The 26,751-nt window shown below is 37.4% G+C and overlaps 1 protein-coding gene across 8 annotated transcripts in view; it reads right to left on the bottom strand.

Annotated features, from left to right (window-relative positions):
- The window catches only part of LOC143036187 (cysteine-rich protein 2-binding protein-like), a 106,476-nt gene that overhangs the window by 76,230 nt on the left and 3,495 nt on the right, over window positions 1-26,751 (bottom strand). For all 8 annotated transcript variants that reach the window (XM_076203841.1, XM_076204554.1, XM_076203471.1 and 5 more), the window contains exons 2-5: window positions 14,271-14,332; window positions 13,925-14,154; window positions 1,416-1,553; window positions 1,020-1,239 (exon numbers count right to left, since the gene is read on the bottom strand). In XM_076203841.1, coding sequence (XP_076059956.1) covers window positions 1,020-1,239; window positions 1,416-1,553; window positions 13,925-14,154; window positions 14,271-14,279 — 597 coding nt within the window. In that variant the 5' untranslated portion in view covers window positions 14,280-14,332. The remainder of the gene's footprint in view (window positions 1-1,019; window positions 1,240-1,415; window positions 1,554-13,924; window positions 14,155-14,270; window positions 14,333-26,751) is intronic.

The following is a 26,751-nucleotide window of genomic DNA, read 5'->3' on the forward strand; positions in this document are numbered from 1 at the left end:
AACACATCCTTGACGAAGTCCCACCTTTATCTCTAACCATTCACTCTCTCCATTTCTAATCCTAACACAAGCTCTACTACTCTCATAAAAACTCTTGACTGCTCTTAACAGCTTTCCTTCTATCCCATATATCTGCAGTACCTCCCACAGTGCCTTCCTGTCTACCCTGTCATAAGCCTTTTCCAGATCCATAAAAGCCCAAAATACATCCTTCCCTTTTCCTATAGCTTTCTCACATATCTTTCTTACCAAAAAAATCTGATCTACACAACCCCTACCTGTCCTAATCCCACACTGTTCCTCACCAATTACTCCCCTCTGTTCCTTTCCTAATCCTCTCAATCAAGATCCTCCCATAAGCCTTCCCAACTACACATAACGAGCTGATCCCTCTGAAACTACTACACTCACACTTGTCCCCCTTTCCCTTGTAAAGCAGAACTATACAGGCACTCCTCCAGTTCTCTGGCACTCTACCCTCTCTTAAACAAACATTAAATAACCTCACCAGCAAGTCCACCATAACTGTACCTCCTTTCTTCAGACATTCTGCATGGCATCCATCCAGACCAGGTACCTTACCTGCTCTCATCATCTTAACAGCTGCTTTCACTTCATCCTTCCCTATTTCTCCTCTGGACATTTTCCTCACTTATCACTCTCATTTTCTTAGCGCTTCCCACTACAACTACCTTTCCCTCCCTATCTTCCTTCACATTTAGCAACTCCCTAAAATACTCTGTCCACCTTCCTCTCACTGCCTTCTCTTCTATTATCATCTCTCCATCTGCACCTTTATCTTTTCACTACTTGATTCGCCTCCTCTTTCTCTTTTAATTTCCTTCCAAAACATCTTTTTATTGCTTTCAAATTTTCTGTCATACTCTTACCCCATTTCACATCTGTTCTCCTCTTTGCTTCCTTTATCTTATGCTTAACTTCCCTTCTCTTTACTTTGTACCTCTCATACAATTCCCTCATCCTATATATATATATATATATATATAAATCAAATTTACCTCAAATCTGGCTTTTTTATTGGTGGGTCCCCCTACGTTAGTGTTTTTATCCTTCTTCTTTTGAGCTTCTTGATGAAGGAGTACAGCTGGAGGTAAAACTTGACATAACTTGTACCATCCTCCATCATTAAGTAGATCATGTCCTCCAGCAAAAAAGTGAGGGTAATGTGACAGATGTGCTGAGACAGTACCCTGAAGACTTCGTTTTTTCCTCCTCAGTCTGTAATATCAAAACAGGCAGAATGAATCATCAGAGCCAGGTCTCCATATAGAGTGCAAGTCCTTCATGAATAAACACCCTGATGAAAGTGAGGATGTTGATAGGTCCTAAAGTCAAGTGAAATGGTATCTAATGTTGGTCCCTTGAATGAAACAATGAGAAAGAAGATAACTTACCCATCACCCTGGAAGAGATCATTCCAGTGCTGGCTGATGAACTTATAGATATGCAACTTCCAATGGAAGAACCCTTTTCTATGCCCACCAGGGTTCTTCATATGAAGGTTGTACATTGTGAGGAGAAGTAACTGTGTTCTGAAAGTCAGAATATTAAAGAAATATTACTCTGGTGGTAACCATTCTTACTGGTGTATATATGCATGTAACAATAGCCTTTCCCCAATGGGAAGATAGCCAAGGCAAAGCATGTCTCGACTCCTCACAGAGGGAAAGAAGTGTATTATATATATATATATATATATATATATATATATATATATATATATACAAGCCGCAGGCTTCACCCTCCCCGGCTTCGCCGGAGGCTTGGCTGCACAAACAGCAGCCTACGGCCGCAGCTTTTCGCGCTCTAATCCCTCATTTTCCCCTTTGGCCTCGGCCTCGGGGCGGAACCCCAACACGAGATCCCCAGCACGAAGAAGAACGCGAAGAAGAACGCGAAGAAGAATGCGAAGAACACGAAGTAGAATGCGAAGAAGAAGGCGAGGAAGAAGAACGTGAAGAAGAATGCAAAGAAGAACGCGAGGAAGAAGAAGTGAGCTACACAGAGAACAGTTGGAGTTTTATTCACTGACGTTTCATTCTTACCAGGACATTCTCAAAATACATAATGTCAGAAAATGAACAGCTTATTCATCCTTGCTGTGTTCCTCTCCCTCCATACTCTCAAGGATGAATTATATAAGCAGTTCATTTTCTGACACTGTACTTTGAGAATGTCCTGGTAAGGACAAAACATCAGTGAATAAAACTGCAACTATTCTCTGTGTTTAGCTCACTGCCCTTCCACTCATTTGTCTTCCATATTTCAACACACACACACACACACACATATATATATATATATATATATATATATATATATATATATATATATATATATATATATATATATATATATATACAGACGCTCCTCTACTCACGTTCATTTGTTTTACGTTTTTTCGATTTTACGTTTGAACTGACTGAAAAAAAAAGTGTGAATTTTTTAGTTTAGCATGCTCTCCGTAGCACGAGATGTTCAAACGATACTTACGCATGACGCTGCGTCCATTGTTTACATGGCACAGATGACAGACTGAACGTGCCTTGCCTCCTCCTCCTCCTCCTCCCCCATCTCACTTTATGTTGCTTGAATTTAATTTATTTGAAGTTAATGTTATCATTTTACAATGTTATGTTTATAATTAATGATTTAGGGATGTTTTATAAGATACGGTTATAGAATTTATGGATGTATTGTACAGTATGAACGGTCATGCATTACTGGAATGTACAGTAACAACTTACGTTCATTTTCACGTTATGTTTGGCCGTTCTGAACGTAACTAAAACGTAAATTGAGGAGCGTCTGTATATATATACATATATATATATATATATATATATATACATATAATATATATACACACACACTTTCGTCGGATGGACGGCGAAGATTAGAGTTCCGAAGAAAAATCAAAATTTACGTGGATCTCAACATCAAGGAAGTACATTATTGTATTTACAAGGAAGGGGAAAGATCGTGGTGTAGTGGGAAGGTGAGGAAAAAGGAGAAGGGGAGGGATTACTGAGGGAAATGGAAGGAAATGAGGAAGGGGAAGACTTGGTCCAGGAGGCCAGGCGTCTTGTAAACAAGAGAAGGACCGAGGATGATTTTGGAGATGAAGGGACTAACAAAAATGTAAAAATTAGAAATATAGATAAGAGCAGCACAATGGAAGGTGAAGATAATAATTTCCAGGGATTTAATGAGGGGGGGGGGATACCAACCTCCCCCGATTAGCAAGACTAGAGGAAAAACTTGAGCAAATGACCGAACATTGGAAGAGTAGGTTTGGTAATATAACAAAGATTGCGCAGAGAGTTGAAAAATTAGAACTAGAGAAGGTGAACAAAAACCTAAAGAAATAGAAGAATTAAAAAGACAGTTAAAAGAAGTTAAAGAAGAGAATGAGGAATTAAAGAGGAATAATAAAGACAATAAAGAGGCCATAGCAAAAGAAGCACAGGGTTGGAAAAAAAAACCAAGAGAACTGTAAAGTAAAAGACTTAGCAGATAAAAAGAAATGTATAATTATATTAGGAATGGAAGAGAAGTATAATCTAAATAGAACCACAAGAATCAAAGAGGAAAAAGAAAAAGTAAGCAGTTTACTAGAATTAGTTCAGGAAGATGAACCTGAAATCATGAAACAAATTGAAGAGATGTATAGACTCAGAAAATATAGTACAGATAAGACCAGACCAATTAAGATTAAATTCAGGTCACAAATGACGGCAGATAATATCTTAGCAAAAACAGGGAAACTAGCAGCAAGTGAACAATATAAAAAGGTATGGATAAAAAGAGAAATGAATAAAGAGGAAAGAGAGGAGGAAAAAATGAAAAGACAAGAAGCTAAGGAAAAAAACGAGAACAGAACAGGGTCAGAAAAAGAGAAATTCTATTGGAGAGTAGTGAATATGAAAGGAGATGGGCCATACCAGAGAAAAACAAAAAGGAAACAGAAAATACAATGGAAATGGAAGTAGCAGAAAATTAAGAGTGTCTTACACAAATATAGATGGATTAATAACAGAACTGAATGAACTGAATGATTATCTGAAGGAAAAAGAACCAGACATAATGGGAATTCTAGAAACAAAATTAAAAGGTCCACTACCACCCAACAGTGTAGGACATGATGCATATATTTATTGGATTAGAAACAGAGAGACAAAACAAGGGGGTGGAGTTATGTTCCTGACTAAGAAGGATATAAATGTGAGGTGTGTCATATATGGAAAGAATACAGTAGAGATGATTATGATCGAAGTGGAAGACAGAGATAAGAAGAGCAGAAAGTTTGTGATAAATTATGTGCCTCCAAAAACAGCCTCGTGGGAAGAGAGTGAACATAAAAGTATGTTAGAAGACACAAGGATAACATTAAATAAGATAATGGAAGATGGAGGAAGAGTAGTTATAATGGGCAACTTTAATTGCAAAGAAGTCTGCTGGGAAGAGATGACAGTAAAGGGTGGAGAAGACTCATGGGGAAATGTTCTACTCAAGATGATTACTGACCATACAATGACACAATGGATACAAGAGAACACTAGGTATAGAAATGAAGAACCATCAAGACTAGACCTAATAATCACATCTGAACCTAAAATAGTGGAAAAGATTGAATATAAGACACCAATAAGTAAAATTGACCACATATTGATTGAACTGGAACTAAATGAGGAAAAATACATGAAAAGAAATGAACAATATAGAAAAGGAAGAATGATGTATGAATTTTTTTTTTTATATAAAATAAGAGAATTCTTTCAAAATGAAAACTGGGAAAGAATATACAAAGAAGAAACAACAGTAGAAGAGAAATGGAATATTTTGACAAAAATCTATAAAAAAAAGGAGTGGGAAAGCATGTCCCAAGACAAAAACAAGAAAAAGAAAATGTAAAGTGCTGGTACAACAAAAGTTGTAGGGAGTTAAAAGACAAAAGAGATAAAGCTTGGACCAAATTGAAGAAATACAAAAGACCTGAAAATGGAAAATATATATTTGTTATAGAAATTAATATGTAAAAGTGTGCAGAGAGGAAAAGAGAAAATATGAAAAAGATGTCATAGAAAAATGTAAAGATCAACCAAAATTATTTTACACATTTGTAAACAACAAACTGAAAAACAAACAAGATTTAGAGAAATTAAGACAAGGAGGAGTTGAATACAAAGAGGAGAAATTATGAAAAAAAAATTAAAATCAGTGTTTACAAGGGAGAACATACAATCTGGAGAGATCAAATGGAATGAGAAAGTCCCCCCTATGAAAGAAATAGAAGTAACAAAGAATGAAATAATGAACCATATGAGTAATCTTGATGTCAGAAAATCGCATGGACCAGATGAAATAGCAAACTGGATTTTGAAAGAATGCAGGAATGAACTGGCAGACATAATACATAGCATAATAAACAGTTCCTTGAAAGAAGGAAAAGTTCCAGAAGATTGGAAAAAAGCAAATATAGTACCTATATATAAAGCGGGAAATAAAGAAGACCCTACCAACTATAGACCAGTCTCCCTAACAAGTACAATAGCAAACATTTGTGGAAGAATTGTCAAAAGTAGATGGGTAAAATATTTAGAAAAAACAAAGTACTAACTCCAAGGCAATTTGGATTCAGACAAGGATGATGATGCATCACGAATTTAATATGTTTCTATTCAAGGCTAATGGATATAATACAAGAAAGAGATGGATGGGCTGATTGTGCATTTCTAGACCTAAAAAAAGCTTTTGACAAAGTACCACATAAGAAGTTGCTTACGAAATTAGAAATTGAAGGAGGAATAAAGGTCAAACTGGTTAAATGGATGGAAGACTTTTTGCAAGAAAGAAAAATGAGAGTAGTGATAAGAGATAAACACTCAAATTGGGATGAAGTAATAAGTGGTGTTCCACAAGGAACAGTTCTGGCCCCAATAATGTTTGCTATATATATTAATGATATCAATGAATAAATTGAAAGTTATATGAGCTTCTTTGCAGATGATGCAAAACTATTAAAAAAAGTAAACACGAAAGAAGATTGTGAGTCACTACAGAGTGATCTCAATAAAGTACGGGAATGGAGTAGGAAGTGGGAGATGGAGTTCAATACTAAAAAGTGTAGTATAATGGAATTTGGAAAAAGCAAAAAAAGAATAATAGGATCATATAAATTGGGAGAAGGAATAAAAAAAAAGTTGAAAATGAGAAGGACCTAGGAGTCACTATTATGAATAACATGTCACCTGAGAAACATATAAATAAGATTTTTGGAGAAACTTATAATTCAATAAGAACAATCAAAGTGGTGAAGAAAATACTAATCACTTTGATAAGACCAAGATTGGAATATGCAGCAACGACGTGGTCACCAAGTACAAAAAAATGTATAAAAAAACTTGAAAGAATACAAAGAGCAATTACAAAATTGGCACCAACACTCTCAAAACTATCATATGAAGAGAGACTAGCAAAACTTGAGCTACAGACACTAGAGCAAAGAAGAGAGGAGATTTGATAACTATTTACAGAATCATGAAAGGCATAGAAATTATTGATAGAGAGGATCTAATAAAATGGGATGATAGAAATACAAGAGGACATGGAAAGAAAATAAAAAAAGACAGCTATAGAAGAGATCTGAAAAAGAACAGCTTTCCTCACAGAGTAATAGACATTTGGAACAAGTTAGATGAGAAAGTGGTGTGTGCAAAAACAATACATGAATTCAAAAATAGTTTAGATAAAATGAGATATGAAGACGGGACACCACGAGCATAGCTCCCCTTCCCGTAAAATACAACTAGGTAAATACACATCGGTCGGGGTGGCAGCGAAATCTGGACTCCGGTGAAATCTTCAAAATTATGAGGAACAGAACGACAAGGAAGTACCTGTGTTGTATTAATAGGGAAGGGGAAAACTCGTGGTGTAGTGGGAAGGTGAAGAAAAAGGAGAAGGGGAGGGATTACTGAGGAAAATGGAAGGAAATGAGGAAGGGGACGAATGGGCCCAGGATCTTAGGAAAGGCGTAAACAAAATAGGGGCGGAATATACAGACAAACAACTAGGAAGCAGAGGTGTGAAGAGCAGAAATATAGATAATAGCAGCTCAATGGAAACAGATGATAATTGCTTTTATGGATTTAAAGAGGGAGGAGGGGGCAACCTCCCACAACTAGTAAATCTAGAGGAGAAACTAAAAAAAAAGAATGAAGAATGGAAGGTTAGGTTTGCCGAGAAAGTTAATAAACTGGAAGAACTAAGAAAAGAGAATCAAAATCTAACTAAAGAAGTAGAAAAATTAAAAAGACAGTTAAGAGAAGTAAAGGAAGAGAATGAGGAATTAAAGAGGAATAATAAAGAAAATAAAGAGTCCCTAACAAAAGAAGTGGTTGGAAAAAGGTTCAGGAGAATAACAAAACTGAATTTAGAGACATAGTGACACAACAGATGAAGGAACAAACTGAAGGTACAGTTATTAAAGTGATGAGAGAGAAGGAGAATATAGTAAGAGACTTAGCAGATAAAAAGAAATGTATAATTATATCAGGGATGGAAGAGAAGTATAATCTACCATATTTTTCGGACCATAAGGCGCTTCGTACCATAAGGTGCACCCGTAATTTGCTATTCCCCGTCCTTACATAAGGCGCACCTGACCATAAGGCGCACCTGGTCTTGTCATCGGATAATCATGCATATGTGAGTGCTTTCAGAACTGAACATTTTCGTTGTTGAATGAGAAAAATCAGTTGGGATTTAGCAAAATTACAAAAATAAATGTTACAATTTTTTTATTTTGGTCAGTGAAATCAGACCACCTCCATGGATGGTCTGCCCTGCCAATACCCCTAAAAACAACATAAACACGTTATGGGAATTGTGGGGAATTAAACCAACATTAGCAGTTTTATTTCCGGAATTCTCTATTCACTTAAAAACACAGGATTACAAATGAAGGTAAATTTTTAGTTTCGACCATGGGCACAATATAATAATAGAAAATTAATTATTAATTTCTTAAATTATAATATATCAACGTAATATGCAATTTTGTGAGCGGAAATAAAAAACAAAAAAGGTGCTTAAACAGATTTCGTAAGTAACGAAGTCGTGTTGGACGAATGGTACACCATGTTTATGATAGATGCCGACGTCTTAAAAATGTAAGGATGATAAATTCATCTAACCTACCCTAACCTGTGTTTAATAAATCATTACCTGCAAATTAAATGTCATCCGGATTGTCCTCGTTGTCGTCCTCGTGAGAGACGTTGGCGGGCTTTTCAACCACTCTCTCAGCTTGTGGGGTATACAAAGTTCTTGCAGCTTGAAGGAATGCATGTATCTCCTCTCCATAACATTCCTTCAAGAAAATTTACCTGGCGAACTACTGTCGGAAGTACCGAGACAAGATGGCGTCCCGATCCTATGCTACCGACTTCGTTCATTAGCATACAACCACTCCTCGTTTAACGATGACAATTGGGACCAGCGCGTCGTCGTTAACCAAATTGGTCGTTAAGCAAAAGTGTATACATATACAGTACGTACATGTACTGTATGTACAATGTCCAGCAATACATGTATCTTTATTTTCGTGTATTTTCCCTCTTTTATACAGTACATTAAAGCTTTATTTACTGTTTATTTTCCGTGGTTAGGTTCCTGAAATTACTGTATATGACCAAATCCGTGTATGCTGACATTCCATATTAAATACCGGGGTATTTTTTTAGTTTCGACCATGGGCACAATATAGCAATAGAAAATTAATTATTAATTTTGTAAATTAAAATGTATCAACATAATATGCAATTTTGTGGGCGGAAATGAAAGTAAAAAAATACCTTGCTACAAGCAAATATGCTAATAAACGAAGTCAGTAGCATAGGATCGGGACGCCATCTTGTCGTCTGTCAATTGACGGCCTCGGTACTTCCGACTACCTCGCCAGGTATATTTTCTTGAAGGAATGTTATGGTGCAGAGATACATGCATTCCTTCAAGCTGCAAGAACTTTGTATACCCTACAAACTGAGAGAGTGGTTGAAAAGCCCGCCAACGTCTCTCACGACAACGACGAGGACGAGCCGGATGACATTTAATTTGCAGGTAATGATTTATTAAACACAGGTTAGGTTAGTTTAGTTTAGGTTAGACGAATTTATCATCCTTTCATTTCTTCAACGTCGGCATCTATTATAACAAACATGGTGTACCATTCGTCCGACATGACTTCGTTACTTACGAAATCTGTTTAAGCACCTTTTTTGTTTTTTATTTCCGCTCACAAAATAGCATATTACGTTGATACATTATAATTCAATAATTAATTTTCTATTGCTATATTGCGCCCATGGTCGAAACTAAAAATTTACCAATACCGGTATATACTGTACTCCAGGTAGTTTTTGCAGCTTGCAGGATGGTAATGTAGACCTAAGCTTCAGAACACTTTACCTCACAGCCAATATCCTCCGTGCAAGTTATATCATACAAATTTGCCTCAGTCAACTTGATTATCGTACACGACGTCGTAACTTCGGGAGATTTACGTTAAACGAATATTGGCCTGTCATAAAGCCCTTCGTAACTCTGCGTTGTCGTTAAACGAGGAGTGGTTGTACTTGATTGTAGCAAGGCATTTTTTATTTTCATTTCCGCCCACAAAATTGCATATTACATTGATACATTTTAATTTACAAAATTAGTAATTAATTTTTTATTGCTATATTGCGCCCATGGTCGAAACTAAAAGAATACCCAAATGACTACAGTCTGAGTGGAGCGAGACTAGACCAATGCCAAATAGCTGTCTGTGTTGTGGACGCTATCATGTCATAGCCATGATAGCGTGAATGAATGCGGTGGCATGGACTCGAAAACTGTCGAAGTTTTCACAATTTTCTTGTCAAGATACATGCATCTTGGTTATAACTTGGCTGTATCTTTTGCTAGGACTATGCACTGTTGCCATCGGCAGGCTAGCTACAAAATGTGTCAAAATAGTACGTCACTGTCCGAGGCATTTTTATGCACTGAAGCCACACACAAGGCGCACCTCACGATAAGGCGCACCACCCGATTTTGGCCTATTTTAACCCCTTCCATACGGTGCCGCACACGTAGGCGTCATGAGGAGCAAGTGGATTCGCGACGCTGCCATATCGGCGTCTTGATTATATTTATTGTAGTCGCCCCTGTGTTTTTACATTCTCCCAAATGCGCCCTGAATCCCATTCTCTGTGGTTTTCAAAATTCGTGGGTGAAAGAGAGAACGATCGATATAAGCGGTGACTATATTTTATGATGCGAGTATTATTACGACACGTCATACGGCTGGCATTGGCTGCTGCCCGTGAGATTTAAGTCCCGTACCGAAGTGGTTAAGGATTTTGCCCACACCTTATAGTCCAAAAAATACGGTAAATAGGACTACAAGAATAAAGGAGGAAAAGGAAAAAGTAAATAGTATATTAGAGCCAGATGGAATAGTGAAGTGAATATTAAAAGAATATATACACAAACTCACAGACAAAATACACAAGATAATTGACTTCTCACTCAAAGAAGGAAAATGAATAACGAGGAAAATGAATAAAGAGGAAAGAGAGGAGGAAATTAAGAAAAGACATGAAGCTAAGAAAAAAACGAGACCAGAACGGAGACAGAAAAACAAGAATTCTTCTGGAGAGTAGTGAATATGAAATTGAAGCAATGGAAAATAACAGAGAAACACAAAAGAAACAGAGAATACAATGGAAATAACAGAAAGTTAAAAGTATCCTACACAAATATAGATGGATTAATAACAGGACTGAATGAACTGAACAAATATCTGAAAGAAAAAGATCCAGACATAATGGGAATTGTTGAGACAAAATTAAAAGGTCCACTACCACCCAACAGCATAGGACACAATGCATATAATTATTGGATTAGAAACAGAGAGAAAAAACAAGGGGGTGGAGTTATGTTCCTGACTAAGAAGGATATAAGCGTGAAGAGTGTCACATATGGGAACAATAGAGTAGAGATGATCATGATAGAAGTAGAAGATAGAGATAAGAAGAGCAGAAAGTTTGTAATAAACTACGTGCCCCCAAAAACAGCCTTGTGGGAAGAGAATGAACATAAAAACATGTTAGAAGACACAAGAATAACACTACACAAGATAATGGAAGATGGAGGAAGAATAGTTATGATGGGCGACTATAATTGCAAAGAAATATGCTAGGAAGAGATGACCGTAAAGGGTGGAGAAGACTCATGGGGAAGTGTTCTACTTGAGATGATTACTGACCACACAATGACACAATGGATCCAAGAGAACACTAGGTATAGAAATGAAGAAGAACCATCGAGACTAGACCTAATAATCACATCAGAACCTGAAATAGTGGAAAAGATAGAATACCAGGCACCAATAAGCAAAAGTGACCACATACTGACAGAAGTGACCACATACTGATAGAACTAGAACTAAATGAGAAAAAATACATGAAAAGAAATGAACAATATAGAAAAGGAAGATTGATGTATGAAAAAGCAAATTTTGATGAAATAAGAGAATTCTTCCAAAATGAAAACTGGGAAAGAATACACAAAGAAGATACAACAGTAGAAGAGAAATGGAATATTTTGACAAAAATCTATAAAAAAGGAGTAGAAAAATATGTCCCAAGACAAAAACAAGAAAAAGAATATGTAAAGTGCTGGTACAATAAAAGTTGTAGGGAGATAAAAGACAAAAGAGACAAAGCCTGGGCCAAATGGAAGAAAAACAGAAGACCAGAAAAATGGAAAATATATACTTGTTATAGAAATGAATATGTACAAGCGTGCAGAGAGGAAAAGAGAAAATATGAAAAAGATGTCATAGAAAAATGTAAAGATCAACCAAAACTATTCTACAGATTTGTAAACAACAAACTGAAAAACAAACAAGATTTGGAGAAATTAAGACAAGGAGGAATTGAATACACAGAGGAAATTGAAATGGCGGAAATTATGAACAAACATTTTAAATCAGTGTTTACATGGGAGAACATACAACCTGAAGAGATTGAATGGAAAGAGAAAGTCCCCCCTATGAAAGAAATAGAAGTAACAAAGAATGAAATATTGAACCACTTGAGTAATCTTGATGTCAGAAAATCGCATGGACCAGATGAAATAGCAAACTGGATTTTGAAAGAATGCAGGAATGAACTGGCAGACATAATACATAGCATAATAAACAGTTCCTTGAAAGAAGGAAAAGTTCCAGAAGATTGGAAAAAAGCAAATATAGTACCTATATATAAAGGGGGAAATAAAGAAGACTCTAATAACTATAGGCCAGTCTCCCTAACAAGTACAATAGCAAATATTTGTGAAAGAATTGTCAAAAATAGATGGGTAAAATATTTAGAAAAAAACAACGTGCTAAATCCAAGACAATTTGGATTCAGACAAGGACGATCATGTGTCACCAATTTAATATGTTTCTATTCAAGGCTAATAGATATAATACAAGAAAGAGATGGATGGGCTGATTGTGCATTTCTAGACCTAAAAAAAGCTTTTGACAAAGTACCACATAAGAAGTTGCTTAAGAAATTAGAAACTGAAGGAGGAATATAGGGCAAACTGCTTAAATGGATGGAAGACTTTTTGCAAGAAAGAAAAATGAGAGTAGTGATAAGAGACCAACACTCAAAATGGGATGACGTAATAAGCGATGTTCCACAAGGAACAGTTCTGGCCCCAATAATGTTTGCTATATATATTAATGATATGGATGAAGGAATTGAAAGCTATATGAGCTTCTTTGCAGATGATGCAAAACTATTGAAAAAAGTGAACACGGAAAAAGATTGTGAATCCCTACAGAGATATCTAAATAAAGTACGGGAATGGAGTAGGAAGTGGGAAATGGAGTTCAATACAAAGAAATGTAGTATAATGGAATTTGGAAAAAGTAAAAACAGAATAACAGGATCATATAAATTGGGAGAAGGAATAAAAATAGTAGAAAATGAAAAAGACCTGAGAGTCATTGTTATGAATAATATGTCACCTGAGAAACATATAAATAAGATTTTTGGAGAAACCTATAATTTAATAAGAACAATCAAAGTTGCATTTACATACCTGGATGAAGAAATGGTGAAGAAAATTCTAATCACTCTGATAAGACCAAGATTGGAATATGCAGCAACAATATGGTCACCAAGTACAAAAAAATGTATAAAAAAAACTTGAAAGAATACAAAGAGCAATTACAAAATTGGCACCTACACTCACAAAACTATCATATGAAGAGAGACTAGCAAAACTTGAACTACAGACACTAGAGCAAAGAAGAGAGAGAGGAGATTTGATAGCTATTTACAGAATCATGAAAGCCATAGAAATTACTGATAGAGAGAATCTGATAAAATGGGATAACAAGAGGACATGGAAAGAAAATAAAAAAAGACAGCTATAGAAGAGAAGTGAAAAAGAACAGCTTTCCTCACAGAGTAATAGACAGTTGGAACAAGTTAAATGAGAAAGTGGTGTGTGCAAAAACAATACATGAATTTAAAAATAGTGTAGATAAAACAAGTTATGAAAACGGGACACCACGAGCATAGCTCCCCTTCCCGTAGAATACAACTTGGTAAATACACACACACACACACACACATATATATATATATGCATATATATACATATATATATGTATATATATATGTATATATATATATATATATATATATATATGTATATATATATATATATATATATATATATATATATATTAAATTAGATATAAATGGATCTGAATAACATTCACTCTCAACACACCATAATAAAATGGTAACAAAATCAATAAATTTGTGATGGCAGTGATATCTGCACTTACATTGACAGATTTGCTCTAAACACAATATCTGTGCCACCCTTGGCACAGGGTTGACATGTAAATTCAAAGAAATTGTCTCCTTCTAACTGCCCAGGTGGTAAACCAGACTGTAGACATGTGCTATGTGCCAATCTATGGCACTTTCCACAGCGTAACAGTTCATCAGGAGATCTGCTGTTCTTGGATGCACAATATATGCAAGTGCCCAGACTATAATTAGGCATAAATATCTGAAAACAAAAATATAAATATATATAGGACAACAAAACTAATGGAATCTACTTCTATGTTACCAGTATGAAACTTTTTCAGAACAATATATTCACATTCATGACTATGTACTTACATCAGACATTTTCTTTCACTTTAAAGACACTTCATTACTATGAGATCTTGCCAGAAACAATCCTGAAAATCAAAAGAAAAATTGAGAACCCAAATACCATCAATGTGCAATTCACAATAAACAATGTATTCATCCCCTTCTGCCCTGTACCCCAATAGTCTGGGGGGCTATGTCGAGAAATTTGTGACTTTGGATAGGAAAACAAAGGTTTAAAAAATAATAATAATAGAAAAATAGAATAAAGTTCAAATCAGCAAGAAAACAACTTAGAGGGTTTTTCACTCTAACCTAACTAGACCTAACCTAACAAAACCGGATTTGACCTACAAAGACGGGTCACCACAAGCATAGCTCCCCTCCCGTATATTACAACTAGGCAAATACAACTAGGTAAATACTGGAGTACATATTACCCAGCCATGGGGAGAGGAGACTTGAACACCTGGGGCCGTATACACAAAACTTGCTAGCACTAACAAATAGCTGTTAAGGGTAACAAATTCCTGTTAAGGCTAACATTTAGCTGTTAAGCACTAACAGTGGATACAGAAAACTTGTTAGGGCCTTAAAAGTACTGTTAAGGTAAAAGTGCTGTGGAGGACTATTAAGCTCTTAACAAATTCCTGTTAGTAGAGAAGATGGCGGAGCAACAACAACTACAAAGACGACAGCGAGTTTATCGACAGCGACGGGACATATTTAACGAGTACAATGACGACAAACTCATCAAACGCTTCAGAATGAACCATGCTGGTATAATAACAATGGCTGATTTAGTGAGGGACAAACTTCAATCCCGAACAGAATGGAATCGACCACTGAGTCCTGAGACGAAGGTGGCAATTACCCTATGATATTTAGCCACAGGTAAAATGCAGCAGTGACGACTTTGGGACCTCGCAAGCAACAATCAACCGTGTCATTACTCAAACAATTGATGCACTATCAGAACCAGATATTGTAACTCAATTTGTAAAATTCCCATTGACTCGCCAAGATCAAGAAGTGCAAGTAAAACAAGCAGAGTTCATGGAAGACTGTAGGTTTCCCGGTGTTGTGGGTACCATAGATGGCACAAACATTAGAATTGGGGCTCCAAGTGTCGATGAACATTTATATGTAAACAGAAAACGATACCACAGCATCAACGTGCTTTGCCATGCCTCCCTCTTGTCCTTGTGGTTTAAACTTGGCTTGAATCGCCCATTTATAATTATTTTTTTCTCCATAATCACGTTGACCAAGAAGAGTGTTTCCTCTTGTGACCAGTTTGGCTTCCTTTTCTTTTTCTGTGATTCTTCTGCCATGTCTATATCCTCTGAAATAATTGTTGAGTCTTCTGTCGGAAGATCTGAATGTGGCGCGGCCGCCTGTACGATGCGCCTTCGTCCAAAAATATCTGTTGTTGGTTAATAAGTACTCCTAAAAAAACATACATACGATATCTATGTGCTATCATGATACTCTATTAATAAATTCTGAACAACTGCATTAATAACACTGTTTTATGTGTGCAATTTTTAATAATACCTGTACGTCCATTTACATGTTCATAAGCTGCTAACTTCAGCACTGTTTAGCGGGACTTGACAAACAACTGTTTACTAGCTAACATTTGTTAGTTAAGCATTGGTGTATAACTTTTAGTGGTTTTCTGTTAGCTAGCAGAGATTGTTAAGGCTAACAAACAAGTTTTATGTATACGGCCCCTGGACCCCAACCAAGTGGGGAACATAATCAAATCTAACCCAAGGAAACCAAACCTAACCTAATATTCAATGTGTTACCAGCAAAGAGCAGAGGTTTGGGGTTTTTCCAACTCCTAACTGGGTAGCTCTGCCCCCAACCCCAACCCCAACCCAATTGGGGGTGAATATTATTTAGCTAGGGGGAGGACAGTTCTCTGGACACCCAGTACAGTGCATTTTACCTAGCCAGGGGGCATTACTCCCCAGACCCCCATTTGGGTGTATTTTACCTAACCAAGGGGTGATGGAAGAACTTTACAGCGTAGGGCCAACTCAGCCTTGGCCTATACCAAATCAACCTCAGCCAATTACCATGATTACAAACTTGCCACATCTTCTATCACTAACCAGTTCCAAGTCAGAATTTTTAGGTATGGACTGAATTAAAAATATATATATATTTTCAGAAACTGTCTGAGATCTCATTCCAGTTGGTGAAGAAAAACTTGTGAACCATGAAGTTTTTATAAAGTCATACCTCTATGGCAAAACTGAAGTAGATATCCTTGTACATTTGAGTGGACCAATTTGAACAGTTTTGCAAATGTTCAACAAGACACTTGTATGGCATATATTCATATGTGCCTTGACCCTTTGGGTTTAATATAGATTAAATAAATCTAATTAACTTGCTGCAACTTCTCTCTTATTTGCAAGAAATCACCACCTGCTGATCTGTAGGTTTAGACCTGCTATGTCATTTTTTCTGTCACATTGTAAAAACTTTTATCATTATTGTTCAAATAAATGAATCAATTTTCTTCTGACATCTTTGTATTGAGTTGTACTTTTGAAATTTATTTTTCAACCAGTAATTTAGTTCAACAAATGTCCATGAAACTTACACAGATTCTGTTTATGCCACCCATATTTCATTAAAATCTTTGCCATGCCCAGAGGGTATAGTGGATCCTGGGTTCAGGAAAGGGGAGATGTCCAGTTCGTGATTGTAATCACTAATCTAAACAAATTTTTTGGGTTAGTTCTTAATTATTATCTAAGAAACGAGATTACGGAAATGAAAAATTACATAAGAGAGCTGAAGAGTGATAATGAAGAGAATTAATTATACTACCAATAGAGAAAACTTAAAAAAAGAGGTAAAAAGATACAAGAAATGACTGAAAAAATTGAAGAGAACTTAGGTGAGGAAAGTATCCATAAGATTAAGAAAAGGAAGACATTGAAAGTAAAGAAATTGTTTTCAAAGAAATAGTCCAACAAATGCAGGAAAATGCAGACACAATTAACCAAGTAATTAATGAAAAAGCAAATTGGGTCAGAGACACAGTGGATAGGAAAAAATGTATTGTGGTATATGGACTAAAAGAAAAACATGGTCTGGCGAGGTACATGAGAGAAAAAGAAGAAAAAGAGACAGCAATAGCAATCCTAAAAGAAATTCTGGATGGAGCCCAAGAAGTAGGCAAAGATGTAGACGATGCATATAGGATTGATCACTATTCTAAGGATAGAAATCGACCCCTAAAGATAAAACTAAGATCACAAATAGAAGACATATTTGAAAAAGTATGTAACTTGGCAAGGGGTGAAAAGTACAATAAGCTATGGATAAAAAGAGAAATGAGTATTGAGGAATTAGAAAAAGAGAAGACACTTAAAGATGAAGCAAAGGAAAAAAAATGTGAAGAGAACGGAGACAGAAAGCAAGAAATTCTATTGGAGAGTAATCGACATGAGACTGAGGAAATGGTACATCAGAATGGGCGAACCAAAGACAGAAAAAAAAAAAAAAAAATGGAGAAAGAAAAAAATTGAAAGTGGCCTATACCAACAGCAATGGATTAATTTCAGGACTGAATGAACTTAATGATTACCTGCTAGAAGAAAAACCAGACATAATGAGAATTGTGGAAACTAAACTAAGGGGTGAAATACTATCCATTGATGTTGGACATGGACTATACAATTATTGGATTAAAAACAGAGACAAGAAACAGGGAGGAGGAATCATGTTCTTGGCCAAGAAAAACTTGAATGTGACAAAAATTGCGGAGGGCAAAGGTAATGTAGAACTGATCATGATAAAAGTTGAAGACAAGAACATGAAAAGTAGAAAGTTTGTGGTGACTTATGTGCCCCCAAAAATGAACACTTGGAAAGAGAACGAGCATACAAAAATGCTAGAAGATACAAGGCAATCATTAACCCCTTCCATACGGTGCCGCACATGTAGGCGTCATGAGGAGCAAGTGGATTCGCAACGCTGCCATATCGGCGTCTTGATTATATTTATTGTAGTCGCCCCTCCATAATGACATTCTTTCTAATTCTTTTGTAGTCGCATTTTCTATGGTTATCAAAATTCACGGGTGAAGAGAGAACGATCGATATAAGCGGTGACTATATTTTATGATGCGAGTATTATTACGACACGTCGTACGGCTGGCATTGGCTGCTGCCACCGAGATCTAAGTCCATGACGCCTACGTGTGCGGCACCGTATGGAAGGGGTTAAATGAGATACTAATGGGCGGGGGTAATCTGGTAATTATGGGGGACTTCAATTGCAAAGAAATTTGTTGGGAGAACATGACAATGAGAGGAGAAGACTTGTGGGGTAATGTACTACTGGACATGACCATGGAATATACAATGACTCAGTGGGTCAGTGAAAACATCAGATACAGAAATAATGAGGAGCCATCGATCTCTCCCCATGAGCGAGATAATAATAACACAAAAAGAACCTGAAATTGTGGATAATATCCAATACAAGACACCAACTGGAAAGAGTGACCATATACACATCGAGACTGAAATAAAGGAAGAAATATACATGGAGAGGAATGAAAAGCATAGGAAAGGAAGATTGATGTACTGTACAACAAAACAGACTTTGCAAAACTAAAGAAATTCTTCTAGAATGCAAACTGGGAAAAATTTTACATGGAGGAGACAAAAGTGGAAGAGAAATGGGATATCTTGATGGATAATTACAATGAAGGGGTGAATAGGCACGTACCAAGATAGAAACTAGAGAGAGTGTACATTAAATGCTGGTTCAATAAAAAATGCAGCGAGGCAAAAGATAGAGGGGACAGAGCTTGGAAAAGATGGAGAAAAGATAAAAAACCAGGAAAATGGCAAGTTTATAAACTATAGAAATGAGTATGTTAAAGTGAGAAAAGAAAGAAGGAACTATGAAAAGGATATTATAGATAAATGCAAAGAGCAACCCAAGCTATTCTATCAATACGTGAATGGTAAACTTAAAAACAAACAGGAAATGGTGAAACTATGCCAAGGGAATATAGAATACACAGAAGAATTAGAAATGGCCGAAGTCATGAATAATCACTTCAAATCTATTTTCGCTATAGAGAAAGCACAATATTGGGACGAAGGAAATGAAAGGCGATCTCCCCCCATGAGCAAGATAACAATAACACAAAAAGAAATAATGGAACATCTATCAAACCTTGACATCAGGAAATCACATGGCCCGGATGGAATTGCAAATTGGATTCTAAATGAATGCAAAGAAGAACTAATGGACGAAGTACATAACATAATAAGTTGCTCACTTAAAGAAAGAAAAATACCAAAAGACTGGAAAAATGCTAACATTGTACCAATATATGAAGGAGGAAACAAGGAAGAACCAACCAGGCCAGTCTCATTAACAAGCACTATAGCCAAAATTTGTGAGAAAATCATCAAGAATAGATGAGTTAAACACCTGGAAGACAACAATATAATGAACCCAAGACAATTTGGGTTCAGACAAGGAAGATCATGTACCACAAACTTAATATGTTTCTACTCAAGATTAATACACATAGTGCAAGAAAGGAATGGATGGGCCAATTGTGCCTTCCTGGATTTACAAAAAGCTTTTGACAAAGTACCACACACAAAATTATTTTAAAAAAAAACTGGAACATATAGGAGGGATACAAGGGAACCTACTAAAATAGATGGAGGACTTCCTGATTGGTAGAAAGATGAGAGTAGTGCTCAGAGAAAAATATTCAGGTTGGAAAGAGGTGATCAGTGGAGTACTGCAAGGATCTGTATTGACTCCAATAATGTTTGCTATTTATGTGAATGACATGGATGATGATGTGAAATGTTACATGAGCTTCTTTGCAGACGATACCAAACTGTCAAGGAAAGTAAAAACTGAAAGGGATTGCGAATCACTACAGGAAGACCAGAATAAGGTATGGAACTGAAGTCAGAAATGGGAAGTGGACTTCAATATTAACAAGCATAGCAAAATGGAGTTTGGAAAAAGCAAAAATAGAATATCAAGATAATATAAAATTGGAACCAAGGAGGTAAAGAAGGAGAGATCCGAAAAAGATTTGGGTGTAATTATCTCAAATGACTTGTCCTATGATAAACAGATAAACAAAGTTGTCAGAGAATCCTACAACTTGCTAAGACCAATAAAAGTAGCATTTACATATTTGAAGGAAGAAATGATTAAAAAATATTGGTCACACTGATAAGGCCTAGACTAGAATATGTGGCAAAATTGTGGTCACCTAGTACCAAAAAGAATATAAAGAAAATAGAATTCAGAGAGCAGCCACAAAAATGACACCTGCACTTACAAATTTGTCACATGAAGAGAGATTGGCTAAATTGGAGTTACCGACTCTGGAGCAAAGAAGAGAGAGGTGACCTACTGACCATCTACAGAATCATGAAGGGCACAGAAATACTCAATAGAGAGGACTTGTTAAACTGGGACAAGAGAAACACAAGAGGACATGGAAAGAAAATAAAAAAACAGCTACAGAAGAGATCTGAAGAAAAACAGTTTTCCACATAAAGTGGTGGACACATAGAACAAACTGGACAAAGAAATTGTGTGCGCAAAAACCATTCATGAGTTTAAGAGCAAACTAGACACTGCAAGATACAAAGGCGGACACCACGAGCGTAGCTCCCCTTCCCGCAAAATATAACTAGGTAAATAGGCAAAGAAACAATACAAATCAGAGCTGAGTATACAGATACAGACACAAAGATATTTCTTTTGTAATAACTCAGGGGGTCCAGGCATGTGTTCTATAGTTCCACCACAACCTTGAGGCTGCCATCAGTTTTTAACAGTTTCGTAAACATGTGTCATGGAAGTAATACTTCCATGCATACATGCACACATGTGCAGTTTAGTTACCAATAAAATTTCCTAGCCTCTGATTATGGGTGGATTCCATAATTACACTGCATTAATTTGTTTATAGCAGTTTGACATAGTAATTAATAAATTAATAAACAAGTTGTCATTTGTTTTGTTATGCCTCATTTTAATTATTATGAAAACCAGTGCATGGGCAACTGATACAGAATTTGATCACCCCTCCCAATTGTATTTCAAAATCTAGGGGGAAACTTTTGTATAGCCAAATTATACCTGTGCTAGAACAAAATTCACCATCTGTTTGGTCCAGGGCCCAGACATGGGTAAGTGCCGCCCCAGGGTGAGTCAAAAAGTGCCAACCCCCCCCCCCCCCCAACACACACACACACCACCACTACCACCACCTTCCACATCTGATGGTCACTAGCATGATTCACATGTAACATTCATCCACAAAGCAATGTTTATACACACATCATTCATACACACAACTCATGATAAATAAATCATCCATTAAAAGTACATTAGGGGGAATCTGCTTTACCTTCTTTTCACCAAAAGTGGCCCCCCCAAAAAAAAATTGTGCCGCCCAGTGCTCCTCCCCTTGTCAGGGTCCTAGTTTGGTCTTACATTATAGGGCCCACCTATGTACTAGACCAATTTTCATGATTCTTTTTTCAGTCCTTTTGGTGATACTTTATGAGGAAAGAAATACATACATGGAGTGGAGTCCCCCAAGGCTCTGTGTTGGCTCCAATAATGTTTGCTGTTTATATAAACAACATGAATGAAGGAACTGAATGTTATATAAACTTCTTTGCAGATGATGCAAAACTATTGAAGAGAGTAAGTAAAGAAGAAGATTGCCAATATTTTCAAGAAGACCTGGACAAAGTCTGAAAATGGAGTAAAAAGAACAAAGTGAATTTAAACATTAAAAAATGTAGTATAACAGAATTTGGAAAGTAAACTCTGAAAGAGACCTAGGAGTATCTCAAACAACATGACACCAGACAAACATGTAAACAAAATAGTTGGAGAAACCTACAACTTAATAAGATCAATGAAAGTGGCCTTTGACTACATGGATGAGGAAATGGTAAAGAGAATACTAGTTACACTGATAAGACCAAAATTAAAATATGCAGCATCACTATGGACACCCAGTACAATAAAAAACATAAACTAGAAAGAATTCAAAGAGCATTTACAAAGATGGCACCAACACTTAGCAAGTTGACATACGAACAAAGACTGGACAAACTAAACTTACTATCTCTGGAGCAAAGAAGAGAAAGAAGTGATTTGATAACCATCTTCAGAATTATGAAAGGTATGGAAATCCTTGATAGGGATGATCTACTTAAATGGGACAGAAGAAACACAAGAGGACACAAGAAGAAACTTAAGGACAGTTACAGAAGAGACTTGAAAAAGAACAGCTTTCCACACAGAGTAATAGATACATGGAATAAATTGAAAGAGAAAACAGGGAGTGCTAAAACTATACATGATTTTAAGAAATAACTGGATGCAGAAAGATTCAACTGCGGGTCACCACGAGCATAACTCTTTTCCTGCAAAATACAACTAGGTAAATACATATACCAAAGGCTTATCTCCCCTTTACATGGGAGGTTGCCAAAAGACAAAAGCATAGAAACCATTCCCACCCATTCCATCCCCTGCATACTCCACTCCTCTCTACCCTCTTCCCTCCCTCTTATCTTGTTACCTCCTGGATAACAGGTCATCTCTGCATCTTGTCCACTGCCCTGGGTCAGAAGCAGTGTCGCAAAGACAGCACATCCACAGCAAGGCCACTTCATTAATTCAGCGACCCCCCTCTCCTTCCCCTCATGCAGAAAAGAAGATGACAGGGAGAAATCCCTTTGGGCTGCATCAGTTTATTTCTCATACATACTCCCTCACCCCCCATCCCCCACCCACTCCCCCTCATGCATCACAGCATCATCCATACACAACCATTCTCCATTCACTCCTATCTTCTGTCCTCTCCCGTCCTTCCTCAATAGACATTCCCCTCTTTTCCAATGCCCCTTTTACCCATCCATCCATCTCATCCTAAGACACCCCCTCATGTTCACTCCTTCTATGTCTGCCTTCCACACATATTTTACTAATCTTTCTTCACTCACTCTTTCCATGTGTCCAAACCATCCCAATACTCTTTCATCAACCCTATCTCCCAACTCCCTTTCCATCCCCGTTCTCCTCCTCACCTCCTCATTTCTCACTCTAGCTTAGTAATATCTATCATACTTCTCAGGCATTTCATCTCGAAGACATTCAAACTCCTCTATTCCCCTATTATGTTCCATGTTTCTGGCCTGTACAGTACTATCAGCACAATCACTCCTTCATACAATCTCCTCTTGGCATCCATTCCAAAATGTCTATTTCTCATTAAACTTTTTAATCCACCAAGGCATTTACTCACTTCTCTCAATCTACATTTTACCTCCACCTCCACTCCTCCCTTTCCTGCCATATTTGCACCCAAGTATCTAAAACTATCCACTTCCTCCAGTCTCTCTCCCTTAATACTCACTTCCAGTCTGCTGCCACTCTCCCCCCTTGTACATCTCATCACCTTACTTTTACCCACATTTATCTTCAACTTCCTTCTTTCACACACCTTCCCAAACTCTGTCACTAACTTCCTCAATCCCTCCTCTGATCCTGCTACAAGTTTTTTATTTCTAGTGAAGTTTATATCTTTGAATAGTGACAAGTGATTGTGTTGTGTTTTTGTAATTGTATACGTATGGCACTATACAGTTACAGTAATTTAGAATCAAAACCGTAGTCTATTACTGTACTCCAAAGGTAGGAGTAATAGTATACATTAAGCAGAGTAAGCTTCATGTATTTAGTTTATTTAGTGACCGCTTTTGTTTCTTTTGCTGATTTATATTTTCTCTTTGCCATTTGTGTTGCCAAAGGAGGAGTCAAATGGCTTGTGAAGGTTGTGTGAACCTGGATGACTGTCTCAGGATATATGAGGAGGAGATTCATCTTCTCAAGAGTGCACTCTGTAAGAAAAGTGAATCCTCCCATCAACCCAAAGAGTGTTCCACCTCTTCCACTTCTGCCACTGCCGTGGGCGAGTGGCACCCCATGGGGTCCCATTTATCGAGCCTGCATTCGGTAAGCAGGTGCCCTGTGGAGCAAACACTGGCTCCAGCCAATCATTTTGCTCTGCTGGAGGATGTGACTAAAAATCAGGAGTTCTTGGGGGTGGGGGACTCCATGGTGCGAGCCTATGACAACATCCTGCAGTGGAAGACTAAATGACTTTGCAAGCTTGTATGTCAACCATGCTGTGGGATTGCCGATTGTACCCAGACCATCAGGGAGCAAAGGTGGACAAACATAGTTACAATTGTTCATATAGGAAGCAATGATGTGGGTAGGGTGAGACTAGAGGAACTTGTTCAGAATTACAAGGTCCTTCTTCAGGATATGAAGGAGTGTGGGAGCTGTAACGTAGTCTGTGGGATCCTTCCGAGGATCTGCACTAGCTCGTGTTGGAACAGTAAAGCCATAGGGATCAATGAGAGGATATCATGATTGTGCACACAACTGGGATACCACTTTCTTGATCCTTGGGATCCACCTTACTTGCAGAGGCAAAGATGTTCTTACAAACCTCATTGTGGGAGTCTGTATTGAACTAAATCCTTTTTTGGGGTAGAAACTCAAAGGGAAAGGGAAATAAGAGTGTATTGGGGAAAACAGAGTAGGGTATCAGTGAAGGACAAAATATCATTTTAGGATATAATGTCGGTAAAGGATGAAATATTACATTAGGATGTAATGTCAAAGGACAAAATATCATGATGGGATGTAATAATAGTGGAGGACAAAATGTCATGATGGGATATAATGATAGTGGAGGACAAAACAGCATGATGGCATGTAATGATAGTGGGGGACAAAATATCATGGTAGGATATAATGTCAGTGGAGGGCAGAATTCATTTTAAGAAGGAATGCCTAACAGAATGTCAATGAATGATGGGTGGCCATGTGGAACGCAGTGACATAGGAGGGCAAGGTATAAATAAGAGATCAGATGACCATGAGGGACCAGATGTCCATGAAGGGGCAAATGTCCATGAAGGACCAAATGTCAATATAGAGCAAGGTGTCAATAAAGAACATAATTATAAGACATGATGTTGAAACACAAAATGTGTCAAAAGGAAATAATCACAAGTTTCTTAATACTGAATCATGGTTAAATGGTGGAGAGTTTGAAGCTGAATTTAATATTGTGGGATTTAAACACTTTCATCTGGATACAAACTACAAGAAAGGTGGGGGTGCTCTGTTGTACGTTAAAAGCAATGTCCATGCCTGTATTTATTTACCTAGTTGTATTTTGTGGGAACCTAGGCTGGTTGCCAGTAGGATCTTAATCCTTTCCGGGGCTCTTGATGGGAGAGTTTGTCTCTCACACTTACGCCCATGGCTTGATTGTTGAGGGCATGGGGTCTGGAACAAGTCCCTCAAGGATTTTCAATGTGTAAATGGCCCTGTATCTTTCTCTCCTCCTTTGTTGAGAGTAAAGACCTAGTGCTCCCAGGTGATCCCAATAGTTGAGATCTTGCATCCCTTTGATGTGCCTGGTGTAGTTCCTTTGGACAGCTTCAAGCATCTGGATGTCTCCACATTTGTGGCGACCAGAGTTGGCTACAATAGTCCAGGATCGGTTGAATAAGCGACTTCCAGAGGGTAAGCATCACTTGAACCTCTCTTGAGGAGAAAATCCTTAGGACCCAGCTGGCCATCCCTCTTGCTCTTTTCACTGACTGCATGATGTGGTGCTGGAAAGTGGCATCATCACTTCAGTGAATGCCCAGGCTTTTCACATGGGCTTTGGGTGTGATTTTCATACCTCTTTCCGTGTGCAGTTGTGTTGTCTTTAATGCCTTGGTTTGTGCCATATCTCAAGACCTCGAACTTCTCTTCGTTGAATTGCATGTTGCTGTTGTTGGCCCATGCATAGACTGAGTTGAGATCATCTTGTAGATGTTGCATGTCCCCACTTTCCCACACTGCACGGCTGATGTGGGTATCATCAGCAAAAGACAGGAGGGTTGAATCCACCCTCCTATTTATGTCATTCATAAGGACTAGGAATAGGAGGGGGCCGAGTACAGATCCTTGTGGTACTCCGCTTATTACCTTGGATTCGATGGACTTCACACCATCAACTGCGACTGTTTGTGTACGGTCTGTCAGAAAGTTGTGAAGCCAGACTCCTAGCTTCCCTGAGATTCCAAGATCCCTTGCCTTGTGGAGGAGGACACCATGGTCCACCTTGTTGAAGGCTTTGGCAAAGTCTACGAATACTACGTCAACATTTCTCCCCTCCGACAGGTTCTGTAGTAGCCAGTTGTAGTGTGTCAGTAGGTTTGAGAGGCATTACCAACCTTTCCTGAAACCATGTTGATTCTCTTTAATGAATTTATTCACTTCAAGGTGTGTGAACAGCTTGTCCCTTACACATTTCTCAATTACCTTGACAATGTGGGATGTGAGGGCGACAGGTCGATAGTTCTTTGGTAAGGCCCGATCTCCTCCT

Source organism: Oratosquilla oratoria, chromosome 1, assembly GCF_046742065.1.
Source record: "Oratosquilla oratoria isolate Oo_2021 chromosome 1, ASM4674206v1, whole genome shotgun sequence".
Taxonomy (NCBI): Eukaryota; Metazoa; Arthropoda; class Malacostraca; order Stomatopoda; family Squillidae; genus Oratosquilla; species Oratosquilla oratoria.